The sequence below is a fragment of the Buteo buteo genome, chromosome 27 (assembly GCF_964188355.1).
Source record: "Buteo buteo chromosome 27, bButBut1.hap1.1, whole genome shotgun sequence".
Taxonomy (NCBI): Eukaryota; Metazoa; Chordata; class Aves; order Accipitriformes; family Accipitridae; genus Buteo; species Buteo buteo.
This window is the reverse complement of record NC_134197.1, coordinates 3,259,286-3,273,767: the sequence shown is the minus strand read 5'-3', so window position 1 is coordinate 3,273,767 and position 14,482 is coordinate 3,259,286. Positions and strand designations below refer to the sequence as shown.

The 14,482-nt window shown below is 68.9% G+C and overlaps 1 protein-coding gene across 3 annotated transcripts; it reads left to right on the top strand.

Moving 5' to 3' along the window:
• Window positions 1-1,138: 1,138 nt before the first annotated feature.
• LLGL1 (LLGL scribble cell polarity complex component 1) lies at window positions 1,139-14,424 on the top strand. 3 transcript variants are annotated; one of them, XM_075058694.1, is made up of 23 exons: window positions 1,139-1,473; window positions 4,317-4,414; window positions 6,742-6,823; window positions 6,916-7,031; window positions 7,467-7,625; window positions 7,717-7,879; window positions 7,978-8,113; window positions 8,195-8,249; window positions 8,400-8,557; window positions 8,645-8,862; window positions 8,991-9,058; window positions 9,390-9,543; window positions 9,964-10,068; window positions 10,255-10,547; window positions 10,644-10,797; window positions 10,877-11,030; window positions 11,137-11,420; window positions 11,709-11,973; window positions 12,099-12,213; window positions 12,329-12,423; window positions 12,550-12,673; window positions 12,798-12,877; window positions 13,137-14,424. In XM_075058694.1, exons 1-22 carry the CDS (start codon window positions 1,393-1,395, stop codon window positions 12,874-12,876), a joined length of 3,156 nt encoding a protein of 1,051 aa, XP_074914795.1. In that variant the 5' UTR covers window positions 1,139-1,392; the 3' UTR covers window position 12,877; window positions 13,137-14,424. The 3 variants fall into 3 exon arrangements, with proteins under 3 accessions (XP_074914795.1, XP_074914794.1, XP_074914793.1); XM_075058693.1 differs by having other exon boundaries at window positions 6,916-7,046; XM_075058692.1 differs by having other exon boundaries at window positions 1,156-1,473; window positions 6,916-7,046; window positions 13,119-14,424.
• Window positions 14,425-14,482: the final 58 nt, after the last annotated feature.

Below are 14,482 nucleotides of genomic sequence, written 5' to 3'. Positions count from 1 at the left end.
CACAGCCGGTGCCTGGTCCCCAAATGGCCCCAGCACCCCAGAGGGGCCGCACCTTGTGCTTTGGCCTCTCGTGAAGCCCCTCGCCCGCCCTGCCCCATGCCTTCCTCCTGCAGAGAGAGATGGCGGTGGACGGGTATGCAGTGCCAGAGAGGGGATGGCATGGCTGGATGGGGTCTGCTAGCTTCACATGGTAGACTGCTTCTTCCTCCTCCTCCTTTTCCTCTGCTGGCCTCTTGTGGTGGCCCTCCCTCCTCTTCCTCCTCTTCCTCCTCTTCCTCCTCTTCCTCCTCTTCCTCCTCTTCCTCCTCTTCCTCCTCTTCCTCCTCTTCCTCCTCTTCCTCCTCTTCCTCCTCTTCCTCCTCTTCCTCCTCTTCCTCCGTGATCAGCTCCTGCCCAATCTGGCAATGTCCTCTCCATCACCCACCCTCGAGCCCTGGGGCTGTACGTGGGGTCAGACCCCTTCCCTCCATCCACCTGGGAGCCCATCGCTGGGGCATCGGGGCATTCACCCCCAGGGTGTTTTCCACCCCAAAAGGCTACGTCACCCCAATGTGACATCTCCCCCGGGGCCGGAGTTAGTCAGCAGGGAGGGGAAGCCTTGCCCTGCCCGGGTTGACTCACCCCAAACCTGGGTGCAGGACAGGGTGCTCCCCATATCCCTGGCGGAGCGGGACACGGCTCTGCCCAGCGCCATGGTGGGAACAATCGGTTACCAACCGGGGATGGAGCCTGAATATTAATGGCTGGGGCCGTGCTCAGCACCCTGCCGGCACAGGGCCCTGGATCTGGGGGCACCCCATGGCCGTGAGGCCCATAGGCCAGGATGAGGCCCTGAATCCAAGACACCCCATGATTGTGGGGAGCCCTGTGAGCAGGATGAGCAGACTAGGGCTGCCCTCGCTGTCGCTCCCACCACCATCCCCGGAAAGAAAAAAAAAAAAAACAAAACGAAAGAGGTGTAAAAAAAAAAAGAAATAAAGCGCCCACAGAGGGCGCCTGAGCTGGGGGAGGGAAACTACAACTCCCATCGACCCCAGCGGCGGCGCATGCGCGGCGCGGCTGGGCGGGGGCCGCGCCGCGCGCCGCGCGCGGTCGCCCTCTGATTGGCTGTAAGGGTTATCCGTCAGGGCTGTGCCCCGCCCCGCCGCGGCGGTGCCTGCCCGGGCTCGGCGCGCGGCGCTCGGCGCTCGGCGCGCGCGCACCGGGACCCGTACCGGGACCGGGACCGGGACCCGCCACCGGCACCGGCACCGTCCCCAGCCGGGACCGGCACCTCCCGCCCCGGGAGTGGGCCACCGGGACCTTCCCCCCCCCCCAGCCCCTCCCGGTACCGGCCCCGGGATCGCCGGCCCCGCCCGCTCCTCCCGGTACCGTGCCGTCACCGGCCCCACCATGATGAAGTTTCGGTTCCGGCGGCAGGGTGCCGATCCGCACCGCGATCGCCTCCGCCACGACCTCTTCGCCTTCAGCAAGGTGCGTCCGGGGCGGTGGCAGACCCCGGGGGGGGGGGTGGGGACCACCGGGAGCCACCGGGGGTATCGGGCACGGCTCCGGGACCGGGATGAGGGCAAGCCCCCCCCACCCCCACCCCGGTGGCGCAGGCTCAGGCACCCCCCGGGCTCGATGCCGCCCCCGGGGAGGAGAGCAGCGCACGGGGCACCGCCCCCCCCTCCCGGGGATCGGTGCCACGCACCGAGACCCCCCCCCGCCCCCTTCCCCGGGGAGTAGGTCTGGTCCCGGGAACGGGGCACCCTTGGGTGGGCAGGGTCCCCGGGGTGCGGGGGAACCCCGGGTGCAGGCTGTGGGGACACCCCAGGCGGGATGCACCCCCCGGGGGTGGGTCCCAGGACCCCCCTAGTTGCAGGATTTGTTCCCCCCGGCAGTGTAGGGTGGGGGGCTGCCCTTCTCCCCTGGGGTGCAGCGGACACCCCCGCCTCAGAGAGCACCCACACCCGGGGGACACCCTGGGGCAGGATGCGACCCCCTCCCTGGCGCGACACCCCCCTTCCCCAGCCCCACCGGGGTGGGGGGCTCCCCCGAGCGCCCCGGTTCCCGCGCTGCCCCTGTCCCGTGGCTTCCCCCAGGCCTCGCTCACCGGCAACCGCGTTTTGGGGTGCCCCGCGGCCCCCCACCCTGTCGGGCCACGGAGCATCCCCAACTGTGACCCTTGTGCCCCATGGGGGGGCTCAGCTCCTCGCCCTAACCTCCCCCAGGGGTGGGATATGGGGGGGCTGGACCCCCTGTGTCCACAGGGCCCTGTGGCGATGACTCCTGGGGGGTCCCCTTGCACCCCAAAGATGTGTCTCTGGGGGACCGGGGGCATCAGAGGCCCAGAGCTCAGCCCCCCCTGCCACCAGCACTGGGGAGGTTTCTCTGCTTGGCCCCATCATGCGGGGTGGGGACCCCCCCCCCCCGGGGCTCGCCAAATGACCGGGGAGGGACCCTGCGAGCCCTCGGGTGCCGGACCCGTCCCTCGGCACATTGGCAGGACGGGCTGCGCCGGTGGGTGCCCGCCTGGGGCTCGGTGCACCCCGTCCCGGTAGCCCCACGGTGTTGGGACCATCCTCCTGCCCTGGCCCCGGGGACAGGAGAACACCGGCAGCAGCCTCTGGCTGAGCCCAGACCACGTCTGTCCGTCTGTCCGTCCGTCCTTCGGCAGCATCTTGGCACCGGTGTCGGGCGCTTGCCCAAACTCAGGGTGGCGTACACCGGAGGGACCCCCGGATCCCCCCGCAGCGGGGCCGGACTGGGAGGTGTTGGGGGGTGCTGTGGTGGGGAGGGGGAGGGTCAGAGCCAGCACCCACCGCCCCGGCACAGCCCTGTCCCCCCAGGCTCTGGGCGAGGGTCTGGCCGGGGTGTGAGGCTCAGCCCAGCTGGACAAGCCCCCCCCAGTTTTGGGAATGACGGTCCCACGGCCGGATCCTGGCCGAACAGGCACGCTGGGGGGTCTGTACCCAACGGGGCGTCCTGGGGGGGCCGGGGAGCAACCTCGCTTTGGCCGGCCCGGTGCTGGGGCCGTCGGCTGCCCACCTGCCTCCCATTAACGGTTGTTTTTCCTCCCGAGTTCCAGATCTGCCTGGGATTTGCTGTAATTTGGCCGGGAGCGCGCCTTGGCCGGGCCGGCACAGCCTGCCGGATGCAGCCCCGCTGCCGGGTGGGAGGAAGGGCTGAGCGTGGGGGGCTGCCAGCTGGGTCCCCTCTCCGGGGCTTGGGGGTGCAGGGGAGCGCTGAGGGGGTCTTTGCCAGCGTCGTCGCGCCGGTCCCCGGCCTAAAGCGTCACCGCGGTGTCCCCACGCTGCTGCTGTCCCAGCTCCCGCCGCCATCCTCCAGCGCAACGTGCGTCCCCGGGGAGGGATTCGGGGTGACCCCGCGTGGGGCTGCCACGAGGACCGGGACCCACAAGCATCCACGAACTCACACCCCCCCCCCCCAGCCAGGCTGGGACCCCCTGGATGGGCTGGGGACGTCGGCACGCTCCCGAAGGTGACCCTTCGGAGGGGAGCGGGAGTTCTGGGGGTGACGGTGGCTGCGCCGGCGGGTGTGAAAAGCCGCCCCGCTGCGCCTCTCGGTCGCCCCAGACAAAGGGAAGCGGGTCAGGATCCGGCCAGTCTGGCTCCGGCGGCCTCCGTATCGTCTGATCGCGCCGTCGCCGCTCAGCCGAGCTACCCCGAGGGCCGCTTTCCCCTGCCCCGGGAGCCCCGCGGTCCTCTCGCCGTGGGCCGGGGCGGTGGGTGTCCCCCATCTCCCCCCCGCTGCCAAGCGGGCAACCCCTCCCCAGCCGGCGAGTCCGGGCACGCCGTCGCCCGGCCGCGGCTTCCTTGGGAAGGTGCCCGCGGGCGGCACGCGGCTCCGGCAGGGACGTCCCTGGCGCTGGTGGGTCCCGCTTGCCTGGACCCCTGGGGACGTCGCGGTGGGGGTCCCGCCTGCCTGTGGGGGTGAGCTGGACCCCCCGTACCCCTCCCAGGGCATCCGCACCTTGGGCAGGGGGGTTTAGAGTGGGGGGGCGTCCCTTCCCCGAAGTGGCGGGGCGGCTTGTGCGAGCTCAGACCTACGCTGGACCTCGGTGTGGCGGTTGGATTCGGTCTGTTTTGGGGTGCCAGGTGGAAATTGGGGAAGGAGTGATGTCCTCCCTCCCCAGGGACCCCCTTGGTGGCGGTGGGAGGGGGGACGAGGCAGCATCCTCACGGTCCTCCATCGCTGGTGGTGCGGGATTGGAGCCGTGGGGTCGAGTAGAGGGCTGGGGGGGGGGGGGGGGGCGGTTTGGGAGGGCTCAGGGATTGGGGGTCCTGGCTCTGACCTGCCTTTCCCCACGGCAGACGGTGGAGCACGGCTTCCCCAGCCAGCCCAGCGCCCTGGCCTATGACCCTGCCCTGCGCGTGATGGCCATCGGCACCAAGGCAGGAGCCGTGAAGCTGTATCCTTTTCCCCGCTGAGGGCAGGAGGTAAGGACCCCCCCACCCCGACACACGCACCCCCCCCCCCCCTCCAGTTGCCCCCATCCTGGGGGACACCGAGAGACGTGGCCGTGCCGCTGCTGACCCACCCGGCAGCGCCCCGTCCCCCAGCTCTGCTGGCGTCTGTCCGTCTGTCCCTCCGTCCAGCTGGGCTGCAGCTGGGCTGGGTGGATTGGGGGGGGGGGGACGGACACGGTGGCCGAAGGAAGCCCCCGCCTCGCCTGAAACGATGGGGGGAGCAAAGGGGTTCGGCCATCCCGGGTGGCATCCCAGGCTGGGGGGTGCTTCCCGGTGTCACCCTCCCCTTTATCCCGGGGGGGGGGGCTCCTGTCCATCCTGGCCTCATCCGTGCAACCTTTTTTTGGGGGGGGGGGACACGACACACAGCGGGACCTCCGGCCGGCTTGGCGCCGGGGTGGGGGGGGCTGTGGTGGGCGCTGAGCCCAGTCCTGAGTGGGGGGCCGAGGAGGGTGGTGGTGGGGTGGGGGGGGGGAGAAGAAGACGACGACGCGGGGCCCGGCCAGGCTTTGTTGCCGGCGGCGTGCAGGGAGACTTCAGAGGGCTGCTGGCGGGCGGCCAGGGCTGGATGCGGCCCGCGTTCGGGGGGCCCCCGCGCCGCAGGAATGCGGGGGGGACGCGGGGGCGGCTGCGCCCGGATCGGGGTCGGGGTAAAGGAAGGGGGTGGTGGTAGGGGGGGGGGTGTTCCACGCTCCCCCTCCCCCAGGCCGGTGGCTCGCTGCCTCCCGAACACAAAGATGGCGTGGTTTTTTTTTTTTTTTGTGGGTTTGTGGTTTTTGTTTTTTTTTTTTTTTTTTTTTCTTCTGCCGAGGCCGCCCGGGTGCCAGCCCGGCCGCGATGTCGCCGGTCGCTCCGCTTGGCCGCCTCGCCGTGGGGTGCTGGCTCCAGCCACCCCCGGGGTTAAACCCCCTCCGAGGGCCGCGGAGCTGCCGTTTCGGGGGGCTGCGGTGCCCTGTGCATCCTCTGCGGGGATGTTTTTGGGGTGGTACCCGGCTCGGGGCTGGCAGTGGGGTGGCACGATCCTGCCCGTGGCACTGCAGCCCGTGCCCACCCGGCCCCGCTCCGGCTGCCACCGAGAAGATGCTTCTGGAGGTTCATGGTGCCGGGGAAGCTGGGGCCGGGCGAGGCAGCAGCCGGAGCTGGCCTGACTGGTGCTACTGGTTAGTGGGGGCACCCATGGGTTGTCCCCAGCCGGGCTGGGTGGATCTGGCTGCAGAGAGCCCGGCATCAAGGGGCTGCCACCGCCTGCGGGATCTCCTGGGGCAGCTGGGGGTCCCCGGGCTTGGAACCCCCATTGCGGTGAGCCAGTGCCACCAGTCTTCCCTGGCCGCTTGCCCCGAGGGCTCCCTGCCTTTTGGCCAGTGGCGCCGGTTTTGGGTGGGGAAAGACCTCAGGATGAGCGAGGATGGGTGGCATCCACCATCCCCTTAACGTCCAGAGTCCCCTGCGTGTTCCCACTCGCGTGCCCTCTTGTCCGGCCTCACCAAAGCCTCCGTGGCTCTGGCCTGGCTCTGCCAGCTCGGCTGTGCCCGGCGCTGCCAGACAGCTCCTGCCTGTCGGTCTGGGCAGAGCCGCTGGGCTCGTTCCCTGCGCCGAGGGCACCGGGGTGGTGGCGGGGGGCGAGGACCGCAGGGGCTGGCTGGCAGAAACCCCTGGCACGCGGCGTGCCGAGACATAGCCGCGCACCGCACCGGTGATGCCGGACTGGGGGGAAGCTGCTTGCCGGGTCTGGGGATATTGGGAAGATGCCGGGTCTGGGTGCACCGTGCGGTGCCGGAGCTGCCGCACGGGTCCTGCCCCGGTTCCTGCTGAGCGGCGTCGCCGGCGGAGGAGCCGGGACCAGTCGGGTGAGTGAGGCTGTGCCGGCGCATGCCGAACCCCACCCTGCTGCCGGTTCGTGCCGGGCTGGTTGGGGCTGCCGGCGCCTCTGCCCGGCCGTGGCCCCGCGGCTGAGAAAGAAGGGGGTGGCAAAGGGCAGGAGCCGGCCTGGCCCTCGCACACCCACTCCAGCCACGCGTTGGCCGCATCCTGGCCCGGGGCATCCCGGTTGGAGGTGCTTGGTGGATCCCAACCGGGAATGGTGGTACCGAGGCCGGCTCTGGCACGGGGTGCTGCCAGGGATGCTCTCCCCGGGGGCACGGAGCTAAACTGGTGCCTGCTGGCAGAAGTGTGACCTGAGGGGGGAATTTGGGGACGGTCCAGGGATTTGGCGGGGGGCTGGGGTGGGGGGGGGCTCTACCCTCGTTGTTTCTTTGACGGCCCCCCCCAGATACGGCGCGCCAGGCGTGGAGCTGACGGGCTTGCACAAGGAGACAGCCACCGTCACCCAGCTGCATTTCCTCCCCGGCCAGGTAGGTGGGTGTCCCCGGGGTGGGGGGGGCCTGGCAGCAATCCCCCTTGCCCCCCACCCACCCCACTATCGTTGTTCCCCCCCCCTCTCCAGGGCTGGCTCCTCTCCTTGCTGGACGACAACACGCTGCACCTCTGGGAGGTTTGCCAGAAGGACGGCTGCTCTCACCTGGAAGAGACCCACAGCTTCGGCCTCCCGGGACGCCCAGGGTCCGACAGCGCTAAGTACTTGCCTGGGGGGGGGTCCTCCCCAGCCGTCCCCCCACCCCCGTGGGGCTGCGGCCGGGAGCGATACCACTGCCGGCTGGGAACGGTGCGTGGGAGCAGCCGTCCCCGCTCCGGGCGGGATGGCAGCCAAGGTGCCCTCGGTGGCGGCGGTTTCGCTGCTGGGATGCTCCTCCGATCCCGACTGGGATGCTGCGGGGGGGTGTGAAACGTGGCCCTGAGCTTTTTTTAGGTGCTGGCAGGGTCCCAGGGTGATAAGTGGCTCTTATCGCTGTTAGTGCTGGGGCCATCCCTGTCCCAGTCCTCCTGGGCCAGCGGGGCTGGGGATGCAGCGTCGGGCCAGGGGAGGTTTGGGGTGTCTCCGCCGCTCCCCCAGACCCAGCACGGGGCTGATGCAGGCCCCCGCTCCCCCCCTTCCAGCTGCTCTCCCGGCATCACACGGGTGACGGTGGTCCTGCCGACCTCCGCCTGCGCGGTGGCCTGCCTGGGCACCGAGGGCGGCGCGGTGTACTTCCTCGCCCTGCCCGCCCTGGTGCTGCTGGAGGACAAAACCCTCTTCCCGGATGAGATCCTGCAGAGGTGAGCCCTGCAGACCCTGCGCCCCCTCCCCACCACCCCCAACCCTCCCTGACATCCCCTCTGTTTGTCGTGTGTCCCCCCCCTAACGCAGCGTCCCTGATGACTACCGCTGCGGGAAGGCGCTGGGACCGGTGGAGTCCATCCAGGAACACCCGCGCGATGGCAGCCGGCTCCTCATCGGCTACAGCCGGGGGCTGGTGGTCCTCTGGGAGCAGAACACGCGCACCGTCCAGCATCTTTTCCTAGGGAACCAGGTACCAGGGATGGTGGGGGGGCTGGCGGGGCTGCGGCCTCGTGTGTATCCCCCCAACCCCATCCTGGGTGTCAAGCCCCCCGCCGTGTGCTCCTGCAGCAGCTGGAGAGCTTGGCCTGGGAGCAAAGCGGGAAGAGCATCGTCAGCTCCCACAGCGATGGCGGGTACATGGTGTGGGCGGTGAGCGGTGCCGGCCAGAAGACCCAGCAGCCCGTCATGTCCACCATCCCCTACGGTACGGGGAGGGTCGTTGGGCTTGGGGGGCTGATCGCCCCATCCCGGTGCTGCAACCGCGGGGTTGATGTTTTTGTTTCAGGTCCGTTCCCTTGCAAAGCCATCAGCAAAATTCTCTGGCGGACCTGCGAGTCGGGGTACGTCCCTGCGGCACGGGGGGGCTGCTCTGGTGTGGTGGGCATGATGGGGGGGGTGGTGATGGGCGTGATGGGGGGGGGGACCTAGGCTGCTGGGGAAGATGCTCTGCGGGGTCTGGGATCTGATAGAGGCTGCTTCATCCCACCCAGGAACCCCTTCATCATCTTCAACGGGGGGATGCCGCGGGCAAGCTACGGCGACCGGCACTGCGTCAGCGTGCTGCAGGGCCAGACTCTGGCCACGCTCGACTTCACCTCCCGCGTCATCGACTTCTTCACTGTGCAGAGCGCCGAGGCGGCCGAGGGAGGTACGTTCTGCCCGGGCGGCCCCAGGGAGCGGGTGGTGCTGGGGGGGGGTTGTCTCCGCTAGCAGCAGCCATCTCCCCCCTCCCCAGGCTTTGAGAACCCCCGTGCCCTTGTTGTGCTGGTGGAGGAAGAACTGGTGGCCATCGATCTGCAGACGCCGGGCTGGCCCACCATCCCTGCCCCGTACCTGGCACCGCTCCACTCCTCCGCCATCACCTGCTCCTGCCACGTCTCCAACGTGCCCCTCAAGCTCTGGGAGAGGATCATCAGCGCTGGCGAACAGCAGAGCCCCCGGCTCTCCTCTGCGGTGAGTGATGGGGATGGCAGCGGCGGTGGGGGGATCCCTCTGAGCCCCCCAGGTTGGGCTGGCGGAGGGATGATGCTTGCTCCCTACGGGTGGGCTCCCTCCAACCCTCCCTCCATCCTTCCTTCCAGGCTTGGCCCATCGACGGGGGGAAGAACCTGGCCCAGGAGCCCACGCAGAGGGGGCTTCTCCTCACCGGGTGAGTGGCCTGGCAAGTGGGGAGGGGGGTCCTGGGAAACCCAAAATGTGCTGGGACACATGTGCACGCACACACGCACACATCCTCAGCCTCTTCCAGCGGCGGAGGAGTGGGATGGGGTGGCAGTGGGTTCCAGCCACTGTCGTTGGGTGGGCTGCCCCCCTCTCATTCAGCTTGATGGCCGGGCAGGAGTGTGTCACCCGCTGCTGCGTTGTCCCCCCTTGTCCTCCCCCCTTCTGGCACTGTGGCTGCCAGCACACAGGCGGCTCTTGTTAGCCGGGCAGATGTCAGGGCTCTGTGCTAACAGGGCCTCCCTGTCCCCCCCTGTCAGGCACGAGGATGGCACGGTGCGGTTCTGGGACGCCTCGGGGGTCTCGCTGAAGCCCCTCTACAAGCTGGGCACCGCCAACATCTTCCAGACGGACTGCGAGCACAACGACAGCCTCAACCAGGCGGGTGAGGAGGAGTGGCCGCCTTTCCGCAAGGTGAGGTCCCCGGAACCGGGGCGGCGGGATGTCGCTGAGGACCCCCCCAGCACCCCCCTGCCTCCGTCGGCACCGGAGGGGCAAACCCAGAGGCGGGCACGGAGGATGCACCCATCAGAGCCCTCCCAGTTGTGCCCCGGGGACGTGTCCCCCAGCTCGGCACAGCTGCCGTGTGACGCCCCGTGGGGACACAAGAGACGCTTGTTCCGTGTGTCCCGTCTCGTGGGTCTGCCCCGGCGCGGGGGGAGAGCCGGGGGACGCGTGGGGACAGACTTTTCCCGGGCGAGATGCCCGGAGCAGCCCGTGCGCCGCAGCCGGTACCCGCCAGCTGGTGGGCTGACGTGGGGGTGCACCAGAGGGGGGGGGGGGGCTGTCCTGCAGCTGTATGAAGGCACCCAGCTCCCCCCTCCTCGCCTGCAGGTGGGCTGCTTTGATCCCTACAGCGATGACCCACGCCTGGGCGTGCAGAAGATCGCTCTCTGCAAGTACACGGCCAAGATGGTGGTGGCCGGCACGGCAGGGCAGGTAGGGCAGAGGGGGGGCTGCCGGACACCTCTCGGCTCCTCTCTTGGGGAGACATGGCGTGGAGGGGGGGCTTCAGACCCCTGTGCCTGTCCGTGAAGGGCTTCTGCCCCCGGCTTGCAGCAGGTTGGGCTGTCCTGGTGTGGGGCTGGCACATGTTCCCCCACCATCAACGCTTGTCCCCCGCAGGTGCTGGTGATGGAGCTGAGCGACGAGAAGTCGGAGCACGCGGTCAGCGTGGCCACGGTGGACCTGCTGCAGGATCGCGAGGGCTTCACCTGGAAGGGCCACGACCGGTTGGCCCCCAGGAACGGGCCTCTGCCCTTCGCCCCCGGCTTCCAGCCCAGCGTGCTGGTGCAGTGCGTGCCCCCCGCCGCCGTCACCGCCGTCACCCTCCACTCCGAGTGGAACCTCGTGGCTTTCGGCACCAGCCACGGCTTTGGACTCTTCGACTATTACCGGCGTAACCCCGTGCTGGCCAGGTATGGGTGGGGGTGGATTTTGATGCTAGGGACCCCCCCCACCGCCCGGAGCGATGCGGCAGGGGTCTGGGTGCTGAGTGACGTTGGTACCCGCAGGTGTACGCTGCACCCCAATGACTCGCTGGCCATGGAGGGGCCCCTGTCCCGGGTGAAGTCCCTCAAGAAGTCCCTGCGGCAGTCCTTCCGTCGCATCCGCAAGAGCCGGGTGTCGGGCAAGAAGAGGCTCAACGCCAGCAGCCCCTCCAGCAAGGTGGGCAGGGCGTGGGGGCAGCCACGACTGCCCCTCGTCCCCACTGGGCAGGGGCTGACCCCCGCGTCCCCCTCCTCAGGTGCAAGAAGCCAACGCGCAGCTGGCGGAGCAAGCAGGACCCCCCGAGGTGGAGATGACGCCCGTGCAGCGGCGGATTGAGCCTCGCTCGGCTGACGACTCGCTCTCGGGGGTGGTGCGGTGCCTTTACTTCGCCGACACCTTCCTCAGAGACGGTGAGACCCCCCCCAACTGCTTCCCTGGGAAAAGCCCCCCGAGCTGGGTCTGGCTGGTGCCACGCTGTAGGGAAGGGGGCTCTGACGCTTGCTCCCATCCCCGCAGCCGCCCACCACGGCCCCACGATGTGGGCAGGGACCAACTCTGGCTCGGTGTTCGCCTATGCCCTGGAAGTGCCATCGCAGGAGAAGTTTTCGGAGCGAGCGGTCGAGGCGGTGCTGGGGAAGGAAATCCAGCTGATGCACCGGGCGCCGGTGGTATCCATCGCGGTGCTGGACGGGCGAGGGAACCCCCTGCCCGAGCCCTACGAGGTCTCACGGGACCTGGCCAAGGCCCCCGACATGCAGGGCAGCCACTCCATGCTCATCTCCTCCGAGGAGCAGTTCAAGGTGAGCCTGGGGCTCGGTGTCCCCACTGCGGCGGGGATGGGACCCACCACCCACAACGTGTCCCGTGTCCTCTCTGGGTGTCCCCATCACCCCAGGCACAGGGACGGGGGCTGGAGGTGACCGGCCAGGTTCCCGGGGCACCCCTATGCCTGTCCCGGGGGTGGTGGCTCCAAGGGGAAGGTGCTGCCCTTTGCCAAGGGCTTCCATGGTGGGAGGCTGCTCGGGTGACCCCCGAAACCCCGCAGGTTCCTGTTCCTCCCTGGTGCCCGGCTCCTCTCCTCCCCCCAGGTCTTCACGCTGCCCAAAGTGAGCGCCAAGACCAAATTCAAGCTGACGGCGCACGAGGGTTGCCGGGTGCGAAAGGTGGCCCTGGTGAGCCTGGCCAGCGCCGGCTCCGAGGAACGGCTGGAGAACTGCCTGGCTTGTCTCACCAACCTGGGCGACATCCACATCTTCACCGTGCCCGGCCTGCGGCCCCAGGTCCACTACGGCTGCATCCGCAAAGAGGACATCAGCGGCATCGCCTCCTGCGTCTTCACCAAGCACGGCCAGGGTGAGGGCACCAGCCCTGCGCTGGGGGTGATGTCCCTCGTAGATGGGACGTTGTCTCTGGCTGCAGCCCCGCGGCGGGGGTCCCTGAGGCTCTTTGTTGTGTGTGTCGTCCCCTCCAACCTCTAGGTTTCTACCTAATTTCGCCGTCCGAGTTCGAGCGCTTCTCGCTGAGCGCCAGGAACGTGACGGAGCCGTTGTGCCGGCTAGAAGTCTCCCGGCTCCAGGACACCTCCTGCCTCAGGTGGGACGGGCGCCGGGGACACCGTGGCTTTGCTACAGCAGCACCCCTGTACCCCCACCCCACGGCACCGCCTCCGGCAATAACTTCTCCCCCCCCCCACCCCGTTTCCTTCCAGCAACAGCTCGACGGCGACGCCGAAGCTGCCGCAGGCAAACGGCACCCACGTCCCGCGCAGCCCCGAGGGCCGACGTTCCCCCACCGACAGCGACCGTGAGTGATCACCCCGTCCCCGCCGTTCACACCGCGTCCCCCCCCCCACCCCGGGCTCTACACCGGGGCTGGCCTCGTGTCCTGGCTGCCCACCCCCCCAGCCCTCCCGTCCCCATGGCTCCCCAGGATCCCCCGAGGAACACCCAGCCGCCTTCTCGCCCGGCCCCATCGACTCCCCCAACAGCAGCATGGAGAACCCGCTGGACACCACCGGCGACATCACCGTGGAGGAAGTGAAGGATTTTCTGGCGTGAGTGGAGGGGGGGGAAAAAATGGTGTAACAGGCGCCCACGGCCACTGCCACCAGCACGGAGGGGCCGCGACGGTGGTTCCCCCCCCCAGCCCCGGCTGCCTCTCACCCTGCTCTGCTCCAGGTCCTCGGAGGAAGCGGAGAGGAACCTGAGGAACGCCAGCGAGGACGAAGCCCGGCCCGCGGGGATCCTCATCAAGTGAGGTGCGTGAGGGGCCGGTGGTCCCCAGGGTGGGCACGGGGCGGGGGGGGCAGGTGGCCCCCTGTGGCGCAGTGGGGACGTGGCTCCGGCCACAACCCCTGGGGTACCATGGGGTTCGGAGCTGGGACCCCAATGCAGTGTCTCGGCATCCCCATCCATCACAGGGAAGATGGGGCTGGGGTCCCTGGGGCTTGTAGAGGTGGGGGGGCAGCGTGTCCTGACCCCCCCAGGTCCCTTTCTCAGGGTCCGCATCACCCACAGGCATCGCTGGCCTCTCCAGCCCATCTCAGTGCTCGGATTCCCGGGATGCACGACTCGACTGGACCCCCACCCCGCGCCCCCTCCCCACATAACGTAGACTCGCCTCTTCTCTAACATCCGTGCTGGCCGCCGGCGCGCCCCGGCTCCGGCACGCTTCCCCCCACACCTCCCTGCCCGGCTGCCAGCCCCGGACCCCCCCTGTTCCTCCCCACCAGCCCCAAGCCGGGGGCCGCGGTGCACAAACTCTTCCCGGGGAAGATAATTTTCTTTTTTATACACAGTTGAGTGTCACTATCCCCTGCTCCAGAACCCCCTTCCCGGGGGATGCTGCTGCTTCCTCAGCTCCAGGGGGGAGGGCTGGGGCTTGTGGACCCCCACCTCATCCCCTGGTTTTGGTCCCTCGGGGAGTTGGGGGGGCCGGGAGCCCCTGGGCATGGCCCCCCCCAAACCCTGGTCTGTGTTTACATGCCCGGCTCCCTGCAGTTTACAGCCCCATCCCCTGCCTGCCGGGAGGCTCCGGCTGCCGCACAGGGACTGTCCCCTTCTTGGGGTGGGGGGGGGGGAGCCCAGTGTGGCCCCCCTGGCTCCCAGGTGGGCACCGGAGGGCTTGAGCAGCCCAGGGGTGGGCACGGGAGGGGGGGGGGGTCACAGGTGGCCTTCTTTTTCTCTTAGTGGCTTCTCCAAGGGCTATTCTCCAGGTTGGGCTCTATGCCTGCTGCTCCTTTCTGAACACTAATTCCTGCCACGGGTGGGTTTGGGATGGGATCGTGCTGCGGCAGTTGGGGGGGGGGACGGGATGGACATCGGCTCCCCGGCCCTGGTCTGTGCTGGTGCTGGGGGCAGATGGGGCATGGGCTGCCCCAGGTCCCCTCCTGCCCCATCCGGGGAAGGGGGGGGGTCTCACTGTGCCAAATCCCTGCCGGGCTCCCCAGCCCGTCCTCGTCCTCGCAGGGGGCTGCGGTGACGCCGGCTCTGTCCCTCTGTCAGGGCTCAGCCTGGCACCTGCCCCTCTCATTTTGGGGATCTGGGGTGGTTTCAGACCTTCCACCCCCCCCACTCTGGGCTCTCTTGCGGTACGTGTGTGGCTGGGGGGGGGTCCAGGCGAGGCAGCGCTGCCCTGGGCTCTGTCGCTGCCTGCCGAGGCCGGGGCTGTAGTGTCCCTGGTAGAACCCCCCCCCCCCACCTCATCCTTTTTTTTTTTTTTTTTTTTTTTTTTTGGTAAGATGAATTTAGCATTGTTTAGTTATTAAAAATACTGGTTTTTAATATTGAAAATAAAGCATTTAATATCAGCTGGCCAGGCTGGAGGTGTTTGGGGAGCCTTGGCGGTGGGCTTGGAGGGCCCC

Coding starts and splice junctions, on each gene's coding strand:
- LLGL1 (XM_075058693.1), top strand. CDS start 1,393: ATGATGAAGTTTCGGTTCCGGCGGCAGGGTGCCGATCCGCACCGCGAT. Junction 7,880..7,977: donor ATCTTTTCCTAGGGAACCAG/GTACCAGGGATG, acceptor GTGCTCCTGCAG/CAGCTGGAGAGCTTGGCCTG. Junction 10,069..10,254: donor TGGCCGGCACGGCAGGGCAG/GTAGGGCAGAGG, acceptor TGTCCCCCGCAG/GTGCTGGTGATGGAGCTGAG.